Source organism: Lepidochelys kempii, chromosome 15 (assembly GCF_965140285.1).
Source record: "Lepidochelys kempii isolate rLepKem1 chromosome 15, rLepKem1.hap1, whole genome shotgun sequence".
In the NCBI taxonomy this organism is placed as follows: domain Eukaryota; kingdom Metazoa; phylum Chordata; order Testudines; family Cheloniidae; genus Lepidochelys; species Lepidochelys kempii.
In genome coordinates, this window is record NC_136394.1 from 30,253,549 (window position 1) to 30,279,029 (window position 25,481).

Below are 25,481 nucleotides of genomic sequence, written 5' to 3' on the forward strand. Positions count from 1 at the left end.
CCTTCTGGTTTTCAAGCTGTTAGGGCTCACTTGGCTCACAATTTTAAGCTTTCCTCCCTGACCATGAGGGCTAAAAACTAACTTGTTATTAAAATGACAGCTGCAATTCTCATGTATTCAGTTGTCTCCAAGAGCTGGGCCTTAAAGTAAAAAAAATAAAATTGCAAAACTTACCATAAAACTATAAGTGTTAACAATGCTGCCATCTTTGAGCTTGAGGGTCATCTGTCTGATCATTTGTAACCACTAGGTAGAGAGAAGAGTAGAGGATCCACCCTCTTGCTGTAGCAGAGCAGCCAGTTAATAGGGGGCTGCAATGGGGTGGGGGAGGTCTGCTTGCAAATGCACAAATCTGCACAACTGACCATATGGTATGTATTAGCTGTCTCATCCTATGGCATCTATCTAACTCCCTACCTACTTATCCATCACCCAATCTATAGATATTTACTAATCTACCCATCAGTCTATCTCCATACTTGCCTATTTATCTAGCTGTCTCCAGACTGTACACCCAAGTATCCAGCTAATTCTCTATTGCCCTCTTACTTATACAGCACCTAACAGTAAAGTATCTGAGGGCCATGAAGGGCACCCTCACTCCTCTCTGAAGCAACAAGGCACTGGCCAGTGATGGAGACACAATACCACAGCCAATGGTCTGAACCACGGCTGCACAGGGCTGGCCCGCTGCCCTCTTCCAAGATGGCAACCTGAGACGGACGGGTAGAAAGGAAATTGCTGTCACGCACGGTTTGGGTCAGCAGATGGGAGCGCTTTGCTGCCCTCACCAAAGATGGCGGCCGAGAAGAGCCGGATTGGAGGGAGGCTCACATGGCCCTAACCCAAGATGGCGGCCGGGGAGTCAGGGCGTGATACTACCCTCAGCCAAAACGGCGACCTCGGCCGCACGGAAGTACTAGGAAGGGTCGCTCCCGCCCACTTGGTTGCGGAGCCTTCAGGCGAAACCAATGCCCTGATGGGGCGGGGGCAGTTCTTCCACTTCCGCGTATTTTCCCCCTCCAGACAGTGGGCGAGCCTGAGGGATGGAAGGGTCCATCTGCCTGCTGGAAAGGGGGCGGTAAGGGGTGACGTTCCCAGCCCCTGGGCTCGCTAGCGGGGCAAGGGGGCTGGCCCTGGAGCGGGTTGTGGGAGCCGGGAGCCTCCCCTATTCCGGCAGCCCAGTGGTTCGTTCCGACCGCTGCCCTGGCTGGTGGGAAACGTTCTGGGGAGAGAAGGAAAGCGAGGGGCTGGGGTCAGGCGAGGGGAAAGGTCAGCGGTAGGGTGAGAGGTCAGGGGAGGGGGAGAGATTGTAGGGGAGCGGGGCCCAGAGGGTGAGGGGGCTGGGGGCCTGTTGGGGGGGCTGGTGATTGGGGGCCTGTTGGGGGGCAGAGAGCGAGGGGGCTGGGAGCCTGTTGGGGGGGCTGGTGATTGGGAGCCTGTTGGGGGGGGCAGAGGGGGCTGGGGGCCTGTTGGGGGGCAGAGGGGGCTGGTGGTTGGGAGCCTGTTGGGGGGCAGAGAGCGAGGGGGCTGGGAGCCTGTTGGGGGGGCAGAGGGGGCTGGTGGTTGGGAGCCTGTTGGGGGGCAGAGAGCGAGGGGGCTGGGAGCCTGTTGGGGGGGCAGAGGGGGCTGGTGGTTGGGAGCCTGTTGGGGGGCAGAGAGCGAGGGGGCTGGGGGCCTGTTGGGGGGGCAGAGGGGGCTGGTGGTTGGGAGCCTGTTGGGGGGCAGAGAGCGAGGGGGCTGGGGGCCTGTTGAGGGGGAGCAGAGGGGGCTGGTGATAGGGAGCCTGTTGGGGGCCCAGAGGGCAAGGGGGCTGGCGTGTGGGTTGTTTGAGGGGAGTTGATGTGGGGAAGGTATTTGTGAGGCACCAGAAGGGGGTGGGACTCACTGGGGAGAGACTCTTGTGTGGCTAGGGCTGAGGGGCTTGGTAAGGGCCCTGTGAGAAACAAAGAGGGGGAGATCAGAGCGGGCAGACACCCCCCAGGGAGGGTTGAGCCCTCATCTAATACGTACAGGATGAGCTCTTTAGGTGAGGCTAGTAGCAAATTTCCTCTGCACGTCTTAGTCTGGAATAATGACTACAGACAGCTGGATAAAGAGCTGGAAGGCAAGGTAAAATGGGCACCAGACCAACATATGGTGCTGTCCTTTTCTGAAACTACCCAAGGCAGAATACAAGACATGATGGACTGAAAATTAGATCAGGATAATAGATCATCTATATGCATTCTATGTGACATGGGGACTTAGAAAGTAACCTTATATCTTAGTTAAGTTTCTCTTTGTTAAACTTATTAGGGATTTATTTTTGTGGAGTTTTTTTACAGCTGTTTGTGATTAAAAGGAGATCACCTCAGGAGGGCACAGAGATTATACCTTTTGTCATGCAACTTCTGCATATTAAATTTCTGACTATCTTTAAATAAAGCCAGATTCAAGGCACTGAGAGAGATACAGATGGATTGTAAAAAACTCTGTAGCTGACAGGAAAATGTTAGAAATCATTTGAATCAGGGCCAAAAGACAGGCAGATGTGATAGGCACTGATGCTTTTTGCTAGAAAAACAGCAAATAAGTACCACCTAGTTGGAGGAGGGGGCAACCAACACACAGTAAGGGTGTCAGCTACTGCCAAAGACAAAACACAAATTGATTTTTTTTTATCAGAATATCACCCTCAGGCAGCCAACAGTTCACTGAAAATTGAGGGGTTTTATTTTTCTTTCTTTATATTGTGTTGAGCCATTTATCTGTGGCTCAACACAGTACTGATCTGGTGGTAAGATTACTGCTGTGCAAAGATAGTCAATACAGTAATTTCCTTCCTTTTTAAGACACAAAGGGCTTATTTCAAGTGTAGTCCTCTGAGCTTCACTGGCTGTCTTAGAACATAGGAGCCCAGCAGCTTTGCACTTGCTAGAATATAGAATCACAACTGTGGTAGAAAATAGCTGATCATCATGGCTCACTGTAGAACAGAGAACACAAAAATCCAGCAGTCAGCCAAGAGCTGTGGTGAAAGTACCAGAGTTAAAAGAAAGCCAGTAGGAGAAGCATTCAGAAATCTGCATCAGATCCCAAGCAACAAATTTGCTAGTGTAACTCAGGTTACCAAGGTACTATGGTGATAGCTGCTTTAGGAATACACAGAGAGAACTTTGAGGTTCAGTAGTGCAGGGTACAAACGGGCAGAAGCATAGCCTGTTTGCTTGTATTGTGCCTGAGACAGAGAGTATGTGTTGTGAACTCTTCAGCTAATGCTACCTTCCGATACAAATCCTGGTTGTCAGCCACAACTCCAGCTGTACACTATGAAACACTAGTATTGGCTTAAAGCATACCTGTGGTGTTTCTTGAGAGTTTTGGAATGCTGTTACTGTCTCTAATTCATATAGTCTTCAGTCTGTACTAAGGAATTCTCTGTGCATGTTTTTGATCCCTTGGTTTCAGTGTTCATCTCTCTTTTAAGGTTATAGCATTATTAAAATAAACATTTGTAACTTAACAAAGATGATTTTACTACCTCAGTTTATTTTTATTATCTGTATTCTGGTATCACCCACAATGCATAAAGCCCTGTTTGTGCACACAGTAGTCCTGTTCCCTGCCCAAAAGAGCTTACAATATGAGAAGACAGGCAACATATGAAGGTTGGAAAGACCTATTCCATTAAGCCTGGAAACATCTGTCTTAAATGAAAGTTTTAAAAGGCATTCTGGGAGTACACTTCCTCTTACGTCTTCAGGACAAACTGCTTGCTGTGTGTGGCAGATGTGCTTTGATAGGGTTTGAGGGATTGAAAGAAACTCTAGCCAGATACAGTCAGCATATGAAATGATAAATGGCCATAATCATAGAATCATAGAATCATAGAATATCAGGGTTGGAAGGGACCCCAGAAGGTCATCTAGTCCAACCCCCTGCTCAAAGCAGGACCAATTCCCAGTTAAATCATGTGCAGCTACAGGTTAATCCTAGCAAAGAAATTGAGATAAGACTGTTCCAAAGTCCTTTAATTTTTTTGTCACTGCAATAGGCATTGCAGTTTGGGGAAAGTAGAACTGAAGATCATATGAGCTGCAGCAATGAGATGAGGATGGTTTAACTCAGATTCCTTTATGCTCACTGCTTGGTGTCTTAAATGTAATGCTGTCAAATAACCATGTTTAGTTATGTAATAACTTTCTTTTCTTAGCCCACTCTTGACTTTTCCAATTTTCCTTTAGTTATAGATGCTCTTCTGTTTCAAATCTCTAAAGCTAGTAGTGAAAAATATATGTAAGGTATGAGTATGTTTTGCTTGCATGTTTTGGATATTTGTGCCCTGTGTAGTTCCATTTCTTAGTGATTTGTAGAGAATGCACTCGCTCTCCATTGTTCTGTGTGTCAGTCAAAAATAGATGTTTTTTAATTTTCATGTTCTTCCATATTCTTACCAAAAAAATACAAAATGTGCGTTGTAAACCGTCACCTGCTCTTGAAATTTTTTTCTGATTTTAACCTGTTGGATATCTTCCATTATACCTTCCAGTGGCCATTTAACTGGTGACTGCCCATGGTACAAAATAAAAAGAAGGGAGCACTGTCTACTCCTCCTAAAAGAAACTGTTCATGAAGAAGCTGGGGTAGGGAGGAATAATATAGAATGTTTGTTTTTCTTTCCCCCCCTTTTCCTCCCTCTCGCTTCCCTCCCCTTTTCCTGTCATGGTGACACATACCTCCCTTACCCACAATCACTTCTATGGTGCCCAATTCTACTCCTGTTTGACTTTAGTAGGGAGGTAGGATCAGGCTTTTAAGAAGGCAAATAGGCAATTCAATAGCAGTATCAAAGCAAGTCATGTAGGATAAGTAGTTCCAAGCAACAACCTGTTATGTAGAAATACATGTTGAGCTATTACAGCTTATTGCTGAAAATCTTTGTTTTAACTTTCTTAAATGTGTTCTGATTTTACATTTGATAGCTAATGCTGAAGCTGCACTAACTCTTGATTACTCAACAGGATGTTGATCAGCGTGACCCACGGGGTCGGACCTTGCTGCACCTTGCTGTTTCCTTGGGATATATAGAGTCTGCCAAAGTCCTCCTTCGACACAAGGCAGATGTTACCAAAGAGAATGCACAGGGATGGACAGGTAAGAGATCAGCTCAAAGGCAGTTAATAGTTTTCACCTTAAACACTGAAGGTCTAAAATCTGTCTATATAAATGTCACCTTAGGACTCTGGGATGTGGCTGCAGTGTTCACTTTGCTTTGTTAATATTAAGCCTTGCCTGTGTTTGGGTTTCTTGCAGTTTTACATGAGGCTGTAAGCACAGGAGACCCGGAGATGGCATACCTGATACTGCAGCATCGAGACTACCACCAAACGTCTGCGACACTTGGAGGGGTTCCTGAATTACTCCAAAAAATTAATGAGGTAAACGCTTAGTGAGACCTGAATTGCATGCTGGTCAATTGCATCTGGAGGAATTGTTAGTCTGGTTCTAGTTTACTTAGATCAGCAACTTTAAAGTCAGGATGATGCATTATTCAGTTCAATTTTGTGCCTATCAGCTCTATATAAACATATGGGAGACTATGGAGTTTTCTCTGTTTTTATTAATGATCTCGGGTCTTGGAGGAGGATGCTTATTCTTCCTATGTCAAAGGCTGAGAGTTATGTGCTTTTGTAGTAGAATAACAAATGACGAGTAATTCAGTAGAAAACAATGAAGAGTTAGACTGTTGCAGAACAGTGTTACACTCTGTGCCCATTAATTTAAATCAAATGACAAATATCAGCATATGTAAAATTCATACTTGTTGGTTTAATTGTGCTTCCTATCAGGAGCATCTCAAAACCTCTACTTTCTCTTGTTTCTAAAATATACATGTGACATACTGTACTGAATATTAATCTAATGTTCTCTCCCTTGGTGGTTCATTTGAATACTTTGTTTCTACACTAGACTTCTGATTTTTATGTGGAAATGAAATGGGAATTCACTAGCTGGGGTAAGTTTGGTTTTTTGGGGGATTTTTTAAATCTTTCTTACCTCTGAGTTTTAAAAATTCCTGAAATAAAAAGTATGTTTGCAAAGAAAACACAATTGTTGAGCCGTTACTCTCTCCCAACCCATATTTTTTCCCTTCAACTCACAAAGCCTTTTGAGATTTGAAGATTCCTTCTGATCACCTTAGTCTGCTGCGCAAACTGTACCCTTCCTTCAAATATCTCTTGTTTTAGTTTTTTTTCTTTTAAAGGAGTATTGTGCTGAAGATTTTTCTAAGGCCATCCTGATATTTGGGAGACGTATAAGTTAAGACAGTTATACAAACATTATGCGTCAAGACATAAAATATTCAGGAAACGTATTCCTTTACACTGCAAAATAGCATTACAGGTTTTGACTTTCTCCAAACCACTACATATTTTAGCCATTGCATGAGATGGGATACAAAATTGCATCAGGCCATTGGTCTGTTCTCATGGTTCGTTTCCCTATTGTGTTAATCAATAAATCAAGAATCAGTCCTGATAATCTCTCTGTTCTTTATTATCTAGACATTGATTCATAGGTTTAAGGCTAGAAGGGAACATTATAATATCTACTTTATGGCCTGCATAAACACAGACCATAAAATTTCACTAAGCAGTTTCACCAAGCGCATAACTTCTGGCTGAGTTTAGTCTTCCTACACTTGTCCTCTCTGTTAAGGATTTTTATATTTGCATCTGTGTGTGTCATTATGTTTCTTTTATAGTTCCACTCGTTTCCAGGGTGTGTCCAAATGATATCTGTCGCATCTGGAAAAGTGGAGCTAAGTTACGCGTTGATATCACGTTATTGGGCTTCGAAAATATGAGCTGGGAACGAGGGAAACGTAGCTTAATTTTCAAGGGAGAAGGTAAATGGTTTAGTACATAGTACACAAACTACACTGACAGATTCCTAGTGTTACTAAAAGAACACATGTAATTCTAAGCTTTATTTTTGCATGCTTTCACAGACTTACTTGTGTTGGGAAGTGCGTTTTCTGGGATTTCAGGTCACTGGGCTAAGCAGAAGTGGTTGGACTTTCTGTTAAGAAAAATCTTCTGGAGCAAATATGAATCACTAGAACTTGACTTTACCCTTCTCTCCCACTCTCAACAAAAACAAAAAAGAAATCAGCTGTATTTTTCTTCTTAGAGGCCTGAATCTTCATTATTAGAGTCTCTTAAATCCATTATGCAAAATTATCGTAAAAATGACTTGGGCGGGCAGGCACACAGTCTGCTTGCCCATACTTAAAAACCTTGCCATATGTAAGTGAGTGATTTAAAACTTTGCAAGGCAGCTTTAATTCTCACTTTAGTCTACAGTGTATGTCTTGGTCAGCTCTTCATCCTGAAGGTTTGTTCTGAAGTCTGTAGTCCATAAAATATATTCTTTCATCAGATACTGGAGGCTGGGCAGAACTAATTGAGATAAACCATGATGACAAAGTTGTCACAACAGAGCGTTTTGAAATCTCTCAACAAATGAAGCGTCTGACTTTGGGCTCTATGACACCAGAAAGAAAGGAGGTAGAAAGACGCCTTACATCTCCAATTATTAATACGTGCCTTGATACTAAAAATATTGCTTTTGAAAGGTAAGGTATTTAAATTTTTCTTAATGAACAGATCCTCCAGATATGAAATATGCAAGATTATTATACTTGCAATGTAGTTTTTAAAAGCCTGGTAATATGCATCTTAAAAATAAAATGGGATGTAACAATAACTGCATATCTTGTTCCATATAGACACTTTATAACCTCTCAGCTCATTAGTTCTTGTCTTGCAAACAATTTCCATTTAGTGTAAAGTCCATTTGCACCATAAGACATGGTTTCCCATATTAGTGGGGCAAGGGTTATAAATTCTGATTTCAAATATGTACCAGTGGTTCCTGCTTATTTTGTGAAGCATATGTGCAGTACTGAAAAACCAATAATAGGATTTACAGCTTTTCTTGACTTATTTATTCTACTCTGGCTTTAGTTTAATCATATAAGTCTATAAGAATATCTCTAAATATGACCAATTAGAGAAGACAGCAAACTACTTCGAACCCTATTCCTCCTTTTGTTACATTCATAGAATCTTAGAATATTGGGGTTGGAAGGGACCTCAGGAGGTCAGCTAGTCCAAGCCCCTGCTCAAAGCAGGACCAATCCCCAACTAAATCATCCCAGCCAGGGCCTTGTCAAGCCTGACCTTAAAAACTTTTAAGGAAGGAGATTCCACCACCTCCCTAGGTAACGCATTTCAGTGTTTCACCACCCTCCTAGTGAAAAAGTTTTTCCTAATATCCAACCTAAACCTCCCCCACTGCAACTTGAGACCATTACTTCTTGTTCTGTCATCAGCTACCACTGAGAACAGTCTAGATCCATCCTCTTTGGAACCCCCTTTCAGGTAGTTGAAAGCAGCTATCAAATCCCCCCTCATTCTTCTCTTCCGCAGACTAAACAATCCCAGTTTCCTCAGCCTCTCCTCATAAGTCATGTGTTCCAGTCCCCTCATCATTTTTGTTGCCCTCCGCTGGTCGTTTTCCAATTTTTCCACAGCCTTCTTATAGTGTGGGGCCCAAAACTGGACACAGTACTCCAGATGAGGCCTCACCAGTGTCGAATAGAGGGGAATGATCACGTCCCTCAGTCTGCTGGCAATGCCCCTATGTATACATCCCAAAATGCCATTGGCCGCCTTGGCAACAAGGGCACACTGTTGACTCATATCCAGCTTCTCGTCCACTGTAACCCCTAGGTCCTTTTCTGCAGAACTGCTGCCGAGCCATTTGGTCCCTAGTCTGTAGCAGTGCATGAGATTCTTCCATCCTAAATGCAGGACTCTGCACTTGTCCTTGTTGAACCTCTTCAGATTTCTTTTGGCCCAATCCGCTAATTTGTCTAGGGCCTTCTGTATCCTATCCCTACCCTCCAGCGTATCTACCTCTCCTCCCAGTTTAGTGTCATCCGCAAACTTGCTGAGGGTGCAATCCACACCATCCTCCAGATCATTAATGAGGATATTGAACAAAACCGGCCCGAGGACCGACCCTTGGGGCACTCCACTTGATACCGGCTGCCAACTAGACATGGAGCCATTGATCACTACCCGTTGAGCCCGACGATCTAGCCAGCTGTCTATCCACCTTATCTTCCATTCATCCATCCCATACTTGTTTAACTTACTGGCAAGAATGCTGTGGGAGTCCGTGTCAAAAGCTTTGCTAAAGTCAGGGAACAACACATCCATCACTTTCCCTTCATCCACAGAGCCAGTTATCTCATATAAGGCAATTAGATTAGTCAGGCATGACTTGCCCTTGGTGAATCCATGCTGACTGTTCCTGATCACTTTCCTCTCCTCTAAGTGCTTCAGAATTGATTCCTTGAGGACCTGCTCCATGATTTTTCCAGGGACTGAGGTGAGGCTGACTGGCCTATAGTTCCCAGGATCCTCCTTCTTCCCTTTTTTAAAGATGGGCGCCACATTAGCCTTTTTCCAGTCGTCCGGGACCTCCCCCGATCGCCATGAGTTTTCAAAGATAATGGCCAATGGCTCTGCAATCATATCCGCCAATTCCTTACATTAGTTTATCCAGGTGTTTAATCTGCATGGTCAAAGGAGCTCAAATGAGCTTGCTTTCTCTAGCAAGCATCTCTACTGTGCTACACATTCTTGGAGTGTTCTGGGGTGCTATAAAGCAGTTGTTATAACTGCTGGAAGGCGTGTGGATTTTTTTTTTGTTTGGTTTTTTTACTGCAAGGAAGAAGAGTTTGTCAAAACATGAATGCAGAATTGTATCCACTGAGGGACAGCAGTTATCAAAGTTCACTAATTAATTCCACTGGATGTGTAAAGATTTTTTTGAATACTGAGATATACTTAAGGGGTAACATTTTAAAGTGTTTAAGTTCTAAGATTCACAGACTTTCAATGGGACTTAATTTCCTAAGTTTCTAAATTTCATTTTGAAAATGGGACTTAGGAGTGTTTGAAAACATTACCCGACGTTTCATAGATAAATGTTTCTTCAGCTCTACCAATCCAGTTCCCCAACTGTCAGCTACATGTTGCTCGTTGAAATAAAGCTCAGCAAGTTAGTAATGACTGACTGTGTGAAATGATGCAATGGTTTCCAGAAACTCCCAATTCCTAGCTGGTCAGGCATTCACATGACAAACGAAAGTCACAGTTCATTGGTCTCTGCAGTTAAGCCAAAGTCTGAATGTGAACAGAAATTAAAATACTCTGAGTCCTATGTTGGAAAAGGGTGTTGGTATTTGCAGGGATAACTTATGTTATCGCTGTACCTTTTCTCTAGAGCTGTTACTTTTGGTACCTCTCAAAAACACTATTCAAGTGAAATGTTGTTAGGGAAAACAGAGGCTTAGGGCTAAATATAAACTGCAAATACATAGACAATGTGGTGTTTACTCTTTATCAGAAATACATCTGGATTTTGGGTATGGAGGACAGAGAAAGCAGAAGGTGTAAATGGTTATGAAGCAAAGGTAAAAAGCAATTATTTACAACTAAGATAATTCATTTAGCTATGAGATATAATTGTGATCTTCTGTATCCCCTATGTATCTTGAATTTTTATAGTTTGCTTTGATATCTGTAACTTCTGTGTTTTTGCCACCAGATCTGTTTTTGGGGTGAGAAGTCTTGGAGAGGATACGAAATAGGAAGAGGGGTGTCCAGGGGTGAGAGCTGCGAGGGGTGAAGGGGAACATGGGATGACAGACGCCATGGAGATTGTAGCAGATAAGGGGGCAGGAGCTCAGGAAGTGGGGGTAGGAGCAAAAGCAGATAAGGAGAGGCTGCAGGGGAGAAAGGCAGAAGGGTATAACCACTAGAGAATGCTTTCTCCAGAACGTAGAGTTGAGCACTCAGAAGTTAGGAAATGCCACAGTTAAGGCCTCTGCATCCCTAATTTGTCTCTTTGTGCATATGCATGATGATTAGTCTAAAATTACATGATCATGTTTATTTTCTGCGAGATCCAGTGCACAAGGTGAACCATGCTCTGGGAAGGAATCGGGGATAATGCATGTTCTCCTACTGTGAATAGAAAATCCTTGTTTCTGGTCTTGGCAAAGGCAATCTTGCCCTGCACATATCCATTCAGAACGCTGCTGCAAAGATAATTTCCCAGCCCATCACTTTGACCAACTCACCCCATCTGTCTGTGTCCTTCCACCAGCTCTCCTCCTCTCTTGCATCAAACGTAAACTACTTGTCTTCACTTTCAAAGCCCTTTCCCATCCCAGGCCCACTCCACCGATCCTCTCTCATTCATTCCTGAAAGGTTGACTGTCATCTGGAGCTCTCTGCAGCATTCCCTGCTGTTGACCATAAAGATACTATCCTCTCTCCTGAGAGAGGTGGCAGCAGTTCATGTAATGTGTTAAAATGATTTAACTCTTTCCTGGAGGGATGCATCCTGTGAGTAGTGATGGGAAACTGCCCCTCTGCCAATGGGCCCTCCCTTGTGGAGCTGCACAAGGATCGAGTCTCTCTCCAGTCCTATTCATCATCTACACACACCCCCATTAGGTGAGCTGGTCGCCAGTACGCAGGTAACGGAGCTCTCTGCCTTCCCTTCACCATGTGTCCATCCCGCTGCCACAAAGACTGCCTAGCGCTTCGGGGAAATCCAAGGACCAAAAACAGCTGGCTGAAGCAAGACAGAAGCTGTGCTGGTGGGCCGAGAAAACCGTTCTGAATGATTCACAGCCCTTGGGCAGTCAATTTTGGTTGAAGGTACATAACCGCAATTGGTCAATTCTGTCTTATAGCTTAGGAGGCTCCTGAATTCATCACTATTGTGAAGTTCTCACATAGCAGCATCTGCAAGCAACTATTTCTACCATCTCCCATTGGCTAGGAAACTGGACAGTGACCTGGCCTCAGTTATTTATGCCTTTGTCACCTCGTTTGGAGTACAGCCATTTGGACCATTTCCTGCACATGAAGCCTTCAGTGCTTAGGAAACTCCAGTTGGTATAGAACACTGCAGGATGTCTCCTCAGCAACACTATGAACACATCAGACCCATCCTCAGCTTCCGGTGCTAGCTTCCTATAAAATATTGAGTCAAGTTTAAGGTCTTGGTCCTTACTTTCACGGTACTCAGTGGCCTGGACCTAAGGTCTCTAAAAGATAACTAAAGCTCTGGGATGACAACTCCACTCCTCTGGCATCATGTAACTTTCTACCATAAGAGTAAAGTGCATCTGTGCAGTAGACAGAGCTTTCTTGGAATTGCCCCAAGACTGTGGAATGAACTCCCCCAGAAACTAAGGACCATCCCAAACCTCACCACCTTTCATTCTCAGTGCAAGGTGTACTTCTTTGACCTTGCCTTCTCTAAAATAAATCAGTAGTGGTGTGTATTATAAAATCCCAAACATAATCATCTCCTGCACACACTCCTTCCCCTGGGGAGAGGATGAGGGACCAATTATCTGTCCATTATTAGTCACATTGCTGTAAGCACTCAGATACTATGGTGATGAGCATGGAAGAAGAACCTGTGTAGAATAGAATCTAAAGGACCTCTGCTTCATCTGTTGCTAAAGTTTAAAAGGGGATTCTGGTGAATGAGGGCAGGGAACTGCTGGAAGAGAAAACATGACTAGCGGTTGAATGCCTCTCTGGAGAATTGGATCCCTGCCTCTTTCACAGAGTCCATAGCATCACATGGGCAAGTCAAGTAAACAAACTTTTTCACTCATAGTCGCTAACTGTTCCTCATTTTCGAGTGCCTAACTTGATAGCCAGGTATTTTCTTTAGTTTTTGTTTGTGTCATTTTTGCAGAAGAGCTGAGAACCCAAAACGACACCTGAGGTCAATGGGATAGGTACTCTGAACATAGCACTTTCTAAGTACTCTAAAAAATTGGGTCCTTGACTTGTCAAATTGGGCACTCAAAATTTGTTGACGCTTCTGACCTTAATTGCCCTGTGCTTTAGATCCCCGGGTGTAAAATGGGGATAATGCCCATTCACAGGGTTGCTAAGATAAATTCATTAATCTTTGTAAAGAACTAAGATATTGCAATGAGAGCACCATGGAAAACCTATGAAGAAATTCTAATTTACCTTTGTTTGGTGAAGGATTTGGATGGTATGTAGTCTACTGCATTAGTTACTGTACATTAAATGAGGAATAAAATAAACAATGAATAGCTTCCCATTCAATGAGCACGGTCCATCCCGGGTGGGATGTGACCGTGTAATTAAACTGTAAAATAATGTAGATGCTCAAGGGGGCCAATTTAAGGTTTCCTTAATTCTGGCATTTCTTGACTTCTGAGTGTTGGTCTTTGCAGATTTATTGTTCTTTTAATGTGGTATGGGTTTTTTTTTGTTTAAGTGTAGTGGCTTAAACCTGTACAATCGACCTGTGTGAAACTGAATTCATTTGAAGGTCTGGTATAGTAAAAAAAAAAAAATGGGTAATGTAAATGGAACCTTCTCACCCCTCTGGTTGCTTGGAGTCAAACCAACAAGGTTTGAATCATATCACTACTGCGGAACCACTCCTAAGTATGAGAGCACACTGGTGTGAGAGCCAGAGTTCCTTCTAGTTGTTGCATAATCAAAAGAATCATCAGCTAAATTCCATCTGCAGAATTTTATCAGTTACTTCTTAAGTAGAAAGAGAGAGAACACAGCCACAGCCTGACTGCTCTTCCCCGTCCCTCCTCCCTCAAAATTAACACACAACTAGGGAATTCTACACTTCCTCAGCTTAAAGTGCCCATCCAATCTTTCAGCTGGAACCAACTTCATTAACAGGAAATTTGTCTGCAAGCACCTGAATCTTCTCCCAAGAGTCTCTGCAAGGGCCTGACCCAGTTCTCACTGAAGTCGATGACAAAACTCCTTTGACTTTTGCTGCTGTAGGATTGGACCTAAATGATGACTCGTGCTAGCTAGTTTTCCTTTGTTAATGGATTCTTGGATAGATATTTTTATATTGATTTTAGCAGCTTGCCCAGCAGATGGCTGTCTAGCTCAGCATTAGCATGGGACTCTGTCAAAATGACATAACAATACATATGTGTAACATTTTCAGCACTTCATGGGAATGTGAGTTAAATAGGCAGATCACACAATCATGTTTCACTGATTTCCGATACATTAAAGGTAGGCAGATTCTTGCTCCTCCTCTTTCCCGTGCCTCTTGGTTTAACTTTTTGAATTTGTTGCTTGGGCATCTTTAAAGATGCTGCTTTTCTTATCTTTAATAGTTGTCAGTGGGCCCTGGTCTATGACTGGAACCCCTAGACGTGACAGTAATACATATGATAGATGATAATAATATCCTTTTTAAAGGTCTATACGGCAAACAATGTGAATGTAGTCACAAAAATCCGAACAGAACACTTGACAGAAGAAGAGAAAAAAAGATATAAAGGTAACTTCCCATAGGTTATCTGAAACAAAATAGAACCTTTTGTTAAGATCTTTGTACGAAGAGGCAGGACATAACCTTTGTGCACAACACATACATGGTGCAGAGTAACCAGGCAGGTTACTCTCACTTGCCTCTGAACCTGCTCTAGCTAATTCCAGTTGCTGTGTACTTGAGGTGGCTTATTACTTGGCTCTTTGAAGTTCTAATGTAAGTGAATGATTCTGTGTAGTTTTGATTTTATTTATTGGGAAAAGGTGTTTGAAAATTAGTGTCAGTTTCCTTTAAAGCAGGGGTGGGCAAACTTTTTGGCCCGAGGGCCACATCGGGGTGCGAAACTGTATATGGAGGGCTGGGTAGGGAAGGCTGTGCCGGACCCCTCCCACTGACTGCCCCCCTCAGAACTTCCCCACCCATCCAACCCCCCCTGTCCCTTGACAGGCCCCCAAGCACCCCACGCCCTATCCAACAGCTCCCTGTCCCCTGACTGCCCCCCTGGACCTCCTGCCCCATATCCAACCCCCCGACCCCCTTACCATGCTGCTCAGAGCAGCATGTCTGGAGTCGCGCCGCCTGGCCGGAGCCAGACACACTGCCCTGCATGAGCGTGCAGCCCCGCCACCCCAGAGTGCTGCCCAGCAGCAGTGTGGCTGCAGGGGAGAGGGACAGTGCGGGAGGGACAGCGGAGGGCTAGCCTCCCTGGCGGGGAGCTCAAGGGCCAGGCAGGACGGTCCCACAGGCCGTAGTTTGCCCACCTCTGCTTTAAAGCCTCAAAAGGTGGTACCCTCCCCCATGGCTTCATTTTCTGTCCCTGCATATTCTCTGCCCTGAAGGCCTCTGTACTTTCACTTCATACGTGTTCACTTTACCTGGGTTAAAACTATAAGACGTCTGCGTTATTTTTGTACTCTTAATTCTGGGGTACGTATTGAGATTATAGTAGAAAGTGCAAGCGAGACCATAACCTTGTGTGAGGAAACAACTGCCTCTCAGCAGTCTTCAGACACTCCCAGAAACAAGGTGTGGTGGACAATGATGCCCCTGATGTTAGTGTCCTTAAAATCATAATCCCTTCCCTCTCATCTTGAACCCATTTTATTCTTAAATCTTGGGCTTTTCTAGCAAAGGGTTAATCGAAAACCAGCCTTGCCACAGTTGTCCCGCATTGAATGAGCAGTGCAAACAAGGCTCTGTTCATCTTCTCACTATGGAGCTGGGGCTTCCCTTGTCACAGAGCCTGAGAGATGCATGTGCACTTCTGTGTTAATTAACTCTGCTAATGAGCCTATTCCTCCCTGCTCCCTTTTTCTCCAGCTGACAGAAATCCACTGGAATCTTTTCTTGGTACTGTAGAGCATGAGTATGGTGCACAGGTAAGTAAAATCTTCAGTGACTCTAAAAGCAGTCACTGCAGTGTTGAGAAGTAACTCGAATGAGTTATGGGATCTTATGCCACAGCCTCATCGAAACTGTTTCTTCAATTCTAGAAACATAGTTCAAACGCTGGGTTCTAGATTTACTCTTGAGAGTTTTAATCCCCCCACCCCCACCCGTTGCTGTAAGAGTGTAATGGTACCTTTCCTTTTGAAGAAGCTCATGACTGGGGGAGGGTCATGGAATCTGGAAGGAAGAGTGGGAAACTGGGCTGCTGGAGTGAGATGAGAATCTGAGGGTTTGCCATGGGCTTCTAGTCTTACCCTTCCCCCTCCCCCCCCCCCCCCCAAAAAAAGAAGACTGGAATAACCAAATGTGCTGAAGCTATAAATTTGCAGACCTGCAGCAGCTTTGGGCTGAGGATACGATGTTTCAGTGGTGCCCCAGCAATACTAAGAGGTGACTGGGGGTACAAGCGCTGCAGCAGCACGCTGGCATATAGCAGCTTTGAGAAAGGGGTGTAGTCCTTGGGTCCTGTGCGGAGTGTGAATTATTGATGTTACCAACTCTGCATAAGAGAGAGTGCTTTTACATCTGTACAGGTTTAAAGATGAGTAGATAATGGATTTACCAGCTGATGGCTCTGCCATGAATTTGGCTGAGGATCTTGCATGGGATGGTTAGGTACTCGGCTTTTTTTGAATTTGAAGTCCCCACCATAATACTGGCTACTCTGAATAATGCAGAGCCTGCGACTGCTTTATATTATGTATTCAGTGTAGTTGTAGCCATGTCGGATCCAGGATATTGGAGAGACAAGGTGGGTGAGGTCATATCTTGTATAGGACCAACTTCTGTTGGTGAGAGGGATAAGCTTTTGAGCCACACAGAGCTCTTCTTCATAGTTTCTAACTTCGATGTGTTAAATCCTCACACCACTCTAGTTTGGCTATATTTTTGTAGGTAGACTCTCCTGTCTTCATAAAGCATTGTAAGATCTACAGTCTGCATGAAAAGGACTATATTAATGTGCAGATCTGTCTTTTAGGCTGTTGTACCTATGTGTTCATTTCACTGCTGACTTTCGGTTTAGGTAAAACGTGCTGCTTTATGCAGTTGTCACTTAGATTGCACTAGAATTTGAGTTACCAGCTGCAGCTTTCTGTAGGAGGGGTTGATGGCTACCTATTATGTACTGTTTATTTTTACAGGACCTCACAACAGAGTATGCCACAATGAATAACCCTACAGCCATTACTCTGGAGGAATATTTTGACCCGAAGTTTGATCTGAAAGATAGGGACATAGGAAGACCCAAAGAAGTCACTATTAGAACACAGAAGTGAGAAATGTTAATGTATAACTTGAAATGATCTTTCCTTAAACTCTTCCTGTTTGAGGTCTACCTGCTTTGATTCTCCTCCAGTGTTTTGCTTTTAGAAATCATATTGTAAATTTCTAATACAATTCACTTTATTCAGGGAGCGGGGATTGAATTAAGGGTGGCATTTTCAAAAGCACTCCATCTTGGCCTGCCCATGCTCCCTATAAAACCAGGGGGAGGAGAGTTAAGCAAATGCTAACCATTTTAGTAAAATCCTACCCTTTATACAAGTGAAAGGTGCCAGTCTGTCCGAGGGCTCTGGAGGCTGAAGTCCATCAGCAAAGCAGACGTAACATAGAGTGTGCCAGCACGAGCTTCTCTCATACTGTGCCTCAAATCTGACTGGGAGTGCAGTTTGGTCTTTGTGTGTGGCTGATCTCCAGCCTCTGAGACCTCCAACAAGGGTGACAGTTATGAGGCTTGATTTCTGTGATGCACACATCTCTCTGCTGGAAACTTGACTGACACCACCTTCTCACTGCCTGCATTCTAAGCCATTCTTAGATGGTAATTATTCTTGGTCCTTACTGCTTACCAGGGTTATAGTTCATCTAGGCCACAGCTTCAAAAAGAAGCTATGTAACCCAGTATGTGCCAGAGCCATATAATTCATTTTCCAACCCGAGTGGTATTATCATCAGCCTAATACTGTGTGTATTTTGCTACATGTATAATACAAAAGTGAAAACTCTTCTAATATCCTTGTGTATAACTCACTGTTACAGGTTTAAAGCAACCTTGTGGATGTGTGAAGAATTCCCCCTCTCTCTCATGGAGCAAGTCACTCCAATCATCGATCTGATGGCCAGAGCTAGTGCTCATTTTGCTAGACTTAAAGACTTCATCACTTTGGAATTTCCACCTGGCTTTCCTGTCAAAATTGGTATTGTTCTGCAGTCTTTTGCACTTAGATTCTTTTTTCATTTCCATTTTGCTTCTATTCTTGTTCTCCAACCACAGCACAAAAGTTTAAAAACGGGGACAAAAATTAAAATACAGTTCAGTTCCTAAAAATCCCACCTGTCACCACATCCATCTCCCAGTCAGAGAACCTGGGAAAACAGCTGAGCCTTACCATATATCTGGATGGTCCTTAAATCTAAGCTCAGAAGGACCAAGTGGGGAAGTGAATTCCAAAGGCAAAGACACCTCGCTAAGAACTAGCTATTGCTAGTCCCTTCTATTAGCACTAGTGCCTTGCATAACTGCAACTGTTTCAGTATCTCAAGAGACCACCTCTCTCCTCACAAAGCTGGGACTCAAATAATTGGGGCTTTATAGGACAAAATCAACATCTTAAACTTCACTAAGGTGGCCACTGTAGGCAAGAAGCAAGGTGTGCTATGCTCTCTTCATGGAGCTGTGGCTTAATAAAGGGACCACCACTGCATTCTACATTAGCTGAAACTTCCAAATGGTATCAAGGCGTGTCCCTGTGAGGAGTGAATTGCAGTGATCAGCACCGGGTATACTGGGGGGAGGTGGGTTGGTTGACTGTTCTATGAATATAATGCATGTCTAAAAACTTCACTTGCACAATGCTAAGTTATGAGACAGACGGACTACTGAAATTTTATTCTGTGGGAAAGTGAGGTGCAGTTCACTGTGCAGTTACACAACATCGGTGAAATTTATCTATGTAAGCATGTATAAAAACCCATTGCAGCTGCTGTAACTGGAAACGTGTGTGGCTCTGCTGTGTCTCACACAAATCTTGTACTTCTTCCGTTTACAGAAATTCCCTTGTTTCATGTGCTTAATGCTCGAATTACATTTGAAAATGTTAATGGCTGCAGGACAGCTGAGGAAACTTCATCACAAACTGCTGAAGGTGCACAGGGTGAGTTGGGTAAGAAGGTGTAAAGCTCTGGTGGGTTTATGCGAGGGGTTTGTTTGTGTACTTGCTATCAGTGGGATTTATAGAATAAAGCAAACCTGTAGGCTGTTCGGACTTGAACTGAAGAGACTACAGTAGGTGGTAGTTCTTACCGTAACTGATCTGGAAAGCCATATATGTCGTAAAATATCTCAGTGGCTAGAATGTATTCACCAATCAGATTAACCCATTCTCACTTCAAAACCCCCACCCAATTGCCTGTTCTGGGATAACTCCTTGGGTACTGGAGACTAATGTTCTTGCCTTTGTTTATACAAAACCTACGTCTGTGAGAAGTACAATGGTAAATCGTCAGCAATGGATTTGTTTCCATGCTAGTATAGAATGGGCTACAATGGGGACAATAACGGGGAAACAACATTACATATGTATAATGCATTCCCCTGTGAGCTTCTGACAAACTCTTCTGCTAGGAATCAGCAGCCTTAGTGGTAGGTTGGCTGCACTTCAGTGTTTCTTAACTTTTTGGCAAACTTGCCTCTCTTTTGACTGACTTATCAAAGTACAGTGTAGCCTGCTTAGTTCTTTGGTGCCACATGTTGGTTTTCCCTGCTGCAAAACTTGTTGGCACCATGTTCATCTATCTTCTATTTGTTCCTGTACCTTGGCTGCTATATAAGCCTCTCCGGACCCCATTCACATAGGACAGATGTACTATGGGTGGTTTGTCTGAACCAAAGGCCAAGATTATAAAAGGGTTTAAAAAAAAAACTAGATAAGTTCATGGAGGATGGGTCCGTCAGTGGCTATTGGGCAGGGATGCAAAACTATGCTCTGAGGTATCCCTAGCCTCTGTTTGTCAGGAGCTGGGCATGGGCAACAGAAGATGGATCACTCAATGATTCCCTGTTCTGTTCATTCTCTCTGGAGCACCTGGCCTTGGCCACTGTTGGCAGACAGGATACTGGGCTAGATGGACCATTGGTCTGACCCAGTGTGGCCGTTCTTATTTTCTTGGGGCTCTTGTTTTGGCTTATTTATATAAATAAAAGTGGGCTTTGGGAGTTGATTTTTTGGATTAACAAGCTGTAAGCATACAATACAGTATATCTTTAACTACATTTTTAGCTTCTAAAGCCTCTAGCTTTGAGGTCGACCAGTCTGTGTTTGAGATCCCCAAATCTTATCACACTCAGCATGATGGTAGAAATGTGCGTGTGCAAGATGAAGATAATGAAATAATGCAGTTTGCTATTCAGCAGAGTTTGTTGGAGTCCAGTGGGAATAAAGTAAGTCTGTACTGCCAGCTGGTCAATGTTCTTTCTTTTTCTAGATACAGTGTAGTATGTCTCCTTTTCCCTCAGTCCTAGTTTTGACTTGGAAAAATTTACTTGGCTAGTTTAAAAATGAAGTACCAGTTTACCAAAGTAATTATACACCTAATAGAGAGTTAGCTTCTTGTTTCAGCTTTATATTATCCACCAAAGCAATATTTCTTTATTTTAACATGAACTGTATATAGCAAGACATGTCTCTAAACTCATACCAAGGAATTTATAGCTTCTACAGGAATGGATATTGTAATATTGCAGTTTTCGAAAGAATCTTAACACAGAAAGTTTTTGAAACTTGTCACAGCAAATATCAATGAGATATTCATGTTTGACTTAGAAATGACTTTCAAATATGACTTGCATTGCTAATTCCTTCGTCACTGTGGTCCTTCCCCCAGGAAGCCTTAGGAATGCATGCCAATGGAGCAGTTGCTTATGCGCAGGACTTTAATATACAGTATCAAAGGTAATTTCAGCTTTTCTAAAAATTCTTAAATGCGCTAGGCCAAATATTTGGGCCAGAGTGTAAATACTTCCAACAGTAGCCCATAGGCATGCTGCACTTTGTATAGCCAAGTAGGAGAGCACCCAGGCATATAAGGCAAGGCACAGCAGAAGAATAGAAGCCCAGATCACTTATTTTGTGGTACTGCTAGTCCGCAAGAAGAACCTCAAACAAGTCTCCTGGTATAGTAGAATATGGCCTTGCTAGCTCAGTCTCAGGATTGGAGTTTGGGTTTCTTTGACCAGCCCTGGAACACCCTCTGATCAAAGGATCCTTTATCGAACTAGATCAGAGTTCAAGATTCTCTTTTTCTCCTTCAACAGCTGCTAATGTGACCCCCCTACCAAGTGTCATCACCCTTATTGACCACACGCTGGACACTTGAGAATTTTTGTGTTTTGTCCCAAACTTAAGTTGCCTGTTGCAAATTTAGGAGCAAATTTTTAATGGCCCTCTGAAAACAGGCTGCAGTATCTTAGATTCTTCCTCTTGCTGACACAAACAAGCGTTTGTGCAAAGCGCAAAGAATATCTCACCGTCAGCTCTGCACACACAGATGGTTGTGCTTACGAACTTGGTGAGGGCACACTCAGAGGCTGCTGGAAACAGCCATTAGGGAGCAGATCTTCCATAGCAGGCTCTCAGGAGCTTTCAGAGAAAAATGGATTTCATGTTTGGAACCTGTATGACGACTACTCCTTCGCAGAACACAACCCTCTCTGTAACAGTCCTGGGGGTTGCTTTCTTCCCCTTCAGGAAAGAGAGGCTCTCTGGCAGTTGGAGAGTGTTCATGGAGACACTGCTCGAAAACTGATAGTAAAGTGGGATATGTACCTCTCAGCTCTTGAAACTGTATTTCTCTCTCACCAGGGCACTTCAGGAGAGCTTTGTTATGAGTTCAAGTACTCCTCATTTTAGCACCCCAAATGAGTCTTCCAGTTTTGATAAAGACTTACAGCTTGCTATGGAGTTGTCTGTCAGAGAGCAGCAGGAGCAGGAGAAAAGGCGTCGTGAAGAGGAGGAAGAAGAATTTCAACAAGCTTTGCAGCGCTCTCTCACAGAAAAATAGATTCCTCCTTCGATCCTCTGAAATAGGGGTGCCTCAATGTGTGTGATACTGAGGGCTGCAGTAGCTAGGAACCTGAGGACCACTCTTGGGTTGCATAAGTAGAGGATGTCCTAGCCACCTTTTAATTGTCACCTTTAACATAGAGATGTGGCCCAGAGATGCTACAGCTCTCGGCATGCAGATCTCCATCTCGATCCAAGTGCCCTGGCGTGTTGTGTGCGGACACCTGTAGTTTCTATGGGCTGCTACCTCCATGATTAAAGGTGAGGGCAGCGGTAGAATTCCAGGAGCTATATTTGCCTCCCAGGCCATGTCCTGTTCAAAAATGTCATTATGGGAAGAGAGAGAGAAATATATTAAAGAACTGGAAACCTTGCCTGGGCTATATATGTAGGAGCACAGCAATGTTTCAGAACCTGATACATAGAGAGTTCAGAAGAGAAACTTCCTTATTACCTACCAAACAAATATTAATCTGTTCAGTCTTTTCTAGTAATTGAATGCCAGTTACTGTTTCTTTTCTAAATAGAGAGGAGAATGTGCAAAGTAGTCTTTCACTCCAGCGAGTGTTTTCCATTAGGTTTGGGTGCACGTGGCTGAGGATATTTCCTCTCTGCAGTTCCTGAGCATTTAAAATGCAGCTATACTTATTAATATGGTTGATTTTTAAACTTGAGTGAATTCAGGCTAGAGGTGCACTCAAGATAAAACTAATGCTCTCTGGACAAGGGCAAAAAAGATAGCTAAGAAGTTTTTTTTTCCCTTGAAAAGGGGACTACCTGCTCATTCAAATAGAGGTTTCTCTGTAGTGATTCAAGACCAGCTTAGTTCACACAATCAAAGAGGGCAGCAAGAAAATACATAACAGAAATAGGTGCTTTTTTTAAAAGATCAATTTACTTTTTTTGTGAAAGAAATTTACACTGATTTGGAGGTAGTGTGCTGAATTCATACAGAGAAATTAGGTGAAATTTTCATGTATGCCTATTAGTAAGTAAGTTCTGCCATCTCAAAGGGAAATATAAATATTGCTTTTTTAAAAGTCAAGTGTAAATCCTTCATGTGAATACATATTTTTTATCTTAATCTTTTTATTGATTTTTAAGACAAACCAATTCAATACGATTACACTCATAGGGAATAGTGTCATTAGCAATACAGGAGTGTGTTTTTCCCAAGTTTTCTCAGGTCTTCATTCATACTATATATTTTTAGTTCTTTTGTCTTCACTTCTGTGTAAATGTACGCAGCATATATGCTGTGATTGTCAAATGCACTCCTCCAGTACACACTGTACAACCACAGGAAAGCCTTATTGCAGTGAAACATATTACTGAGCAATATTTCCTACTTATAGCTGGCAGAAGTGCAAAGAAACCTATGGTACATGTGGTCTTATCCTGCATTTGTTACTCAGGCAAAACACAGAGCTGCCTCTGGCTCTGTGGTAGACTATTAACCAATCTAACTTGCAATAAAATGGACATGATCACCATCAGTAAAAGGTAATTTAGAACTCCATTTCATACCATATAATCATCCATTGTTTGATGTAGCAATCAGATTAAAATTCCTTGTATGCACACTTGTGCCAGTATAATCTGTGCCATGTTTGTTTCAGACTATGCAGCTTGCATTTCATAAAACTTTAACTTCATCCCTAAATCGCTTATTTGGTATTAGCAGCAACACTGTCATTCGCTTACCCAGAAGCAGCTATACTTGGGAATCGTTGCTCCTCTTTGAAAAGAGATTTGCTGTAAATGTCACACCTTGTTGGGGTTGTGAAATAACAAATAAAATAATTCAGTTTTTTTTCCTCATGGAAATAAAGAGCATTGCTCCCTTTAAGAGCATTTGTCTGGCACTCTGATTACTAATAGAAAAACAAGATCTCAAACCCAGCTTCACCCCAGCAATTTAGTTTTTGTGCTTTGGTCACCATAAACTAAATAAAAAGAAAAGGAGGACTTGTGGCACCTTAGAGACTAACAGCTGTAGCTCATGAAAACTTATGCTCAAATAAATTTGTTAGTCTCTAGGGTGCCACAAGTCCTCCTTTTCTTTTTGTGGATACAGACTAACACGGCTGCTACTCTGAAACCTGTCATAAACTAAATGTTCATTTGCTTCTTACTCCCTGAAGAGTCCTCCCAAATGCGAGTGGAAACTGGAGGGGATAATAAGTGTTTGTTAAGCACATACATTTTATTCTAGGCAGAGCTGGCACCAACAACCATAGGTCATGTGGCAGAACACTTTCCATTATAAAATGCTGTTTTCAGTTGCTGTACAACTGTGACCATTTGGACTGAAACTTACCATGCCTGGTGTCTGCCTTAGGCCAGATTACTATTTTGTTTTTTAAGATTCAGCGCTTTTTGAGAACAAAGCTTGTAGGTGGGGGAAAATGTTGGTAAAACTGTTAAAATCATGGGTTTCAGAGTAACAGCCGTGTTAGTCTGTATGCGCAAAAAGAAAAGGAGGACTTGTGGCACCTCAAAGTCTAACCAATTTATTTGAGCATAAGCTTTCGTGAGCTACTGCTCACTTCATCTGATGCATACTGTGGAAAATACAGAAGATGTTTTTATACGCACAGACCATGAAAACATGGGTGTTTATCACTACAACAGATTTTCTCTCCCCCCACCCCACTCTCCTGCTGGTAATAGCTTATCTAAAGTGCTCACTCTCCTTACAATGTGTATGATAATCAAGGTGGGCCATTTCCAGCACAAATCCAGGTTTTCTTCCCCCCCCCTCCTCCCCCCTTGTTGGTAATAGCTTATCTAAAGTGATCACTCTTTAACTGACAGGTTTCAGAGTATCAGCTCACGAAAGCTCATGCTCAAATAAATTGGTTAGTCTCTAAGGTGCCACAAGTCCTCCTTTTCTTTTTACTCTTTAACTGAGAAGCTCTACTTCCTCCATGCTCTGGAGCAGGGATGTATGCATGGCCTTGAGCTTGGGAGGTGATACTTGCGGCTCTTGGCAAAATCTGGCCAAATTTGCCCAGGTTGTAAGCATCTGAAAAAAGCCAGCAATTCCCACATACACAGTAGAGGCTTGTCATTAATTAGCAACTACCTTCTCTGCACTGAGTGTCCTTGATTGCTCTAGCCTTGGGCTGCAGGAATTAAGCAGCACTTGCACTGTGTTTACTCCCCCCAGTGACTGCAGCGGGACTGGACACAAGAGCTGAGAACAGGGAGACTCTCTCTTGCTGGGGTGCCCAGAGAATGTAGAAAAGACACACCCTCAGTGGGACTGAGACAGGAGCTGGGATCGGGGGTTGGCGTGCTGGGACAGGATCGGACTAGGAAAAGAGCGGGCCTGGGACTGGCTGGAAAGAGGGGTGACTAGCGGTGCCTACACTTCTGAATTGACTGTAACATTGTTAGCCCCTGCTGGGCCCAATGACACAATTTCCAGCCCTTGTTTGATTTTTTTCAACCCTGTCTGGAACTCCCTCTCCTTCCCCACCTCCTGGGATGAGCAGCCAATCGGGGCTGCTGCAAGAGGCAGGT

At 43.3% G+C, this 25,481-nt stretch overlaps 1 protein-coding gene across 5 annotated transcripts; it reads left to right on the top strand.

Annotated features, from left to right (window-relative positions):
- The first annotated feature begins 968 nt into the window (after positions 1–968).
- ANKRD13A (ankyrin repeat domain 13A) lies at positions 969–23,807 on the top strand. Of its 5 annotated transcripts, none has more exons than XM_073313676.1 (16): positions 969–1,081; positions 4,532–4,625; positions 5,004–5,136; positions 5,296–5,420; positions 5,953–5,998; positions 6,749–6,892; positions 7,426–7,621; positions 10,468–10,534; positions 14,370–14,451; positions 15,763–15,821; positions 17,034–17,164; positions 17,932–18,089; positions 18,942–19,046; positions 20,172–20,332; positions 20,776–20,843; positions 21,753–23,807. In XM_073313676.1, the coding sequence occupies exons 1-16, from the start codon at positions 1,047–1,049 to the stop codon at positions 21,949–21,951; spliced, it is 1,803 nt and encodes a 600-aa protein (XP_073169777.1). In that variant the 5' UTR covers positions 969–1,046; the 3' UTR covers positions 21,952–23,807. The 5 variants fall into 5 exon arrangements, with proteins under 5 accessions (XP_073169777.1, XP_073169780.1, XP_073169775.1 ...); XM_073313674.1 differs by lacking the exon at positions 969–1,081 and adding an exon at positions 1,827–2,112; XM_073313678.1 differs by lacking the exons at positions 969–1,081; positions 4,532–4,625 and adding exons at positions 2,023–2,112; positions 4,227–4,283.
- The last annotated feature ends 1,674 nt before the right edge of the window (positions 23,808–25,481 follow it).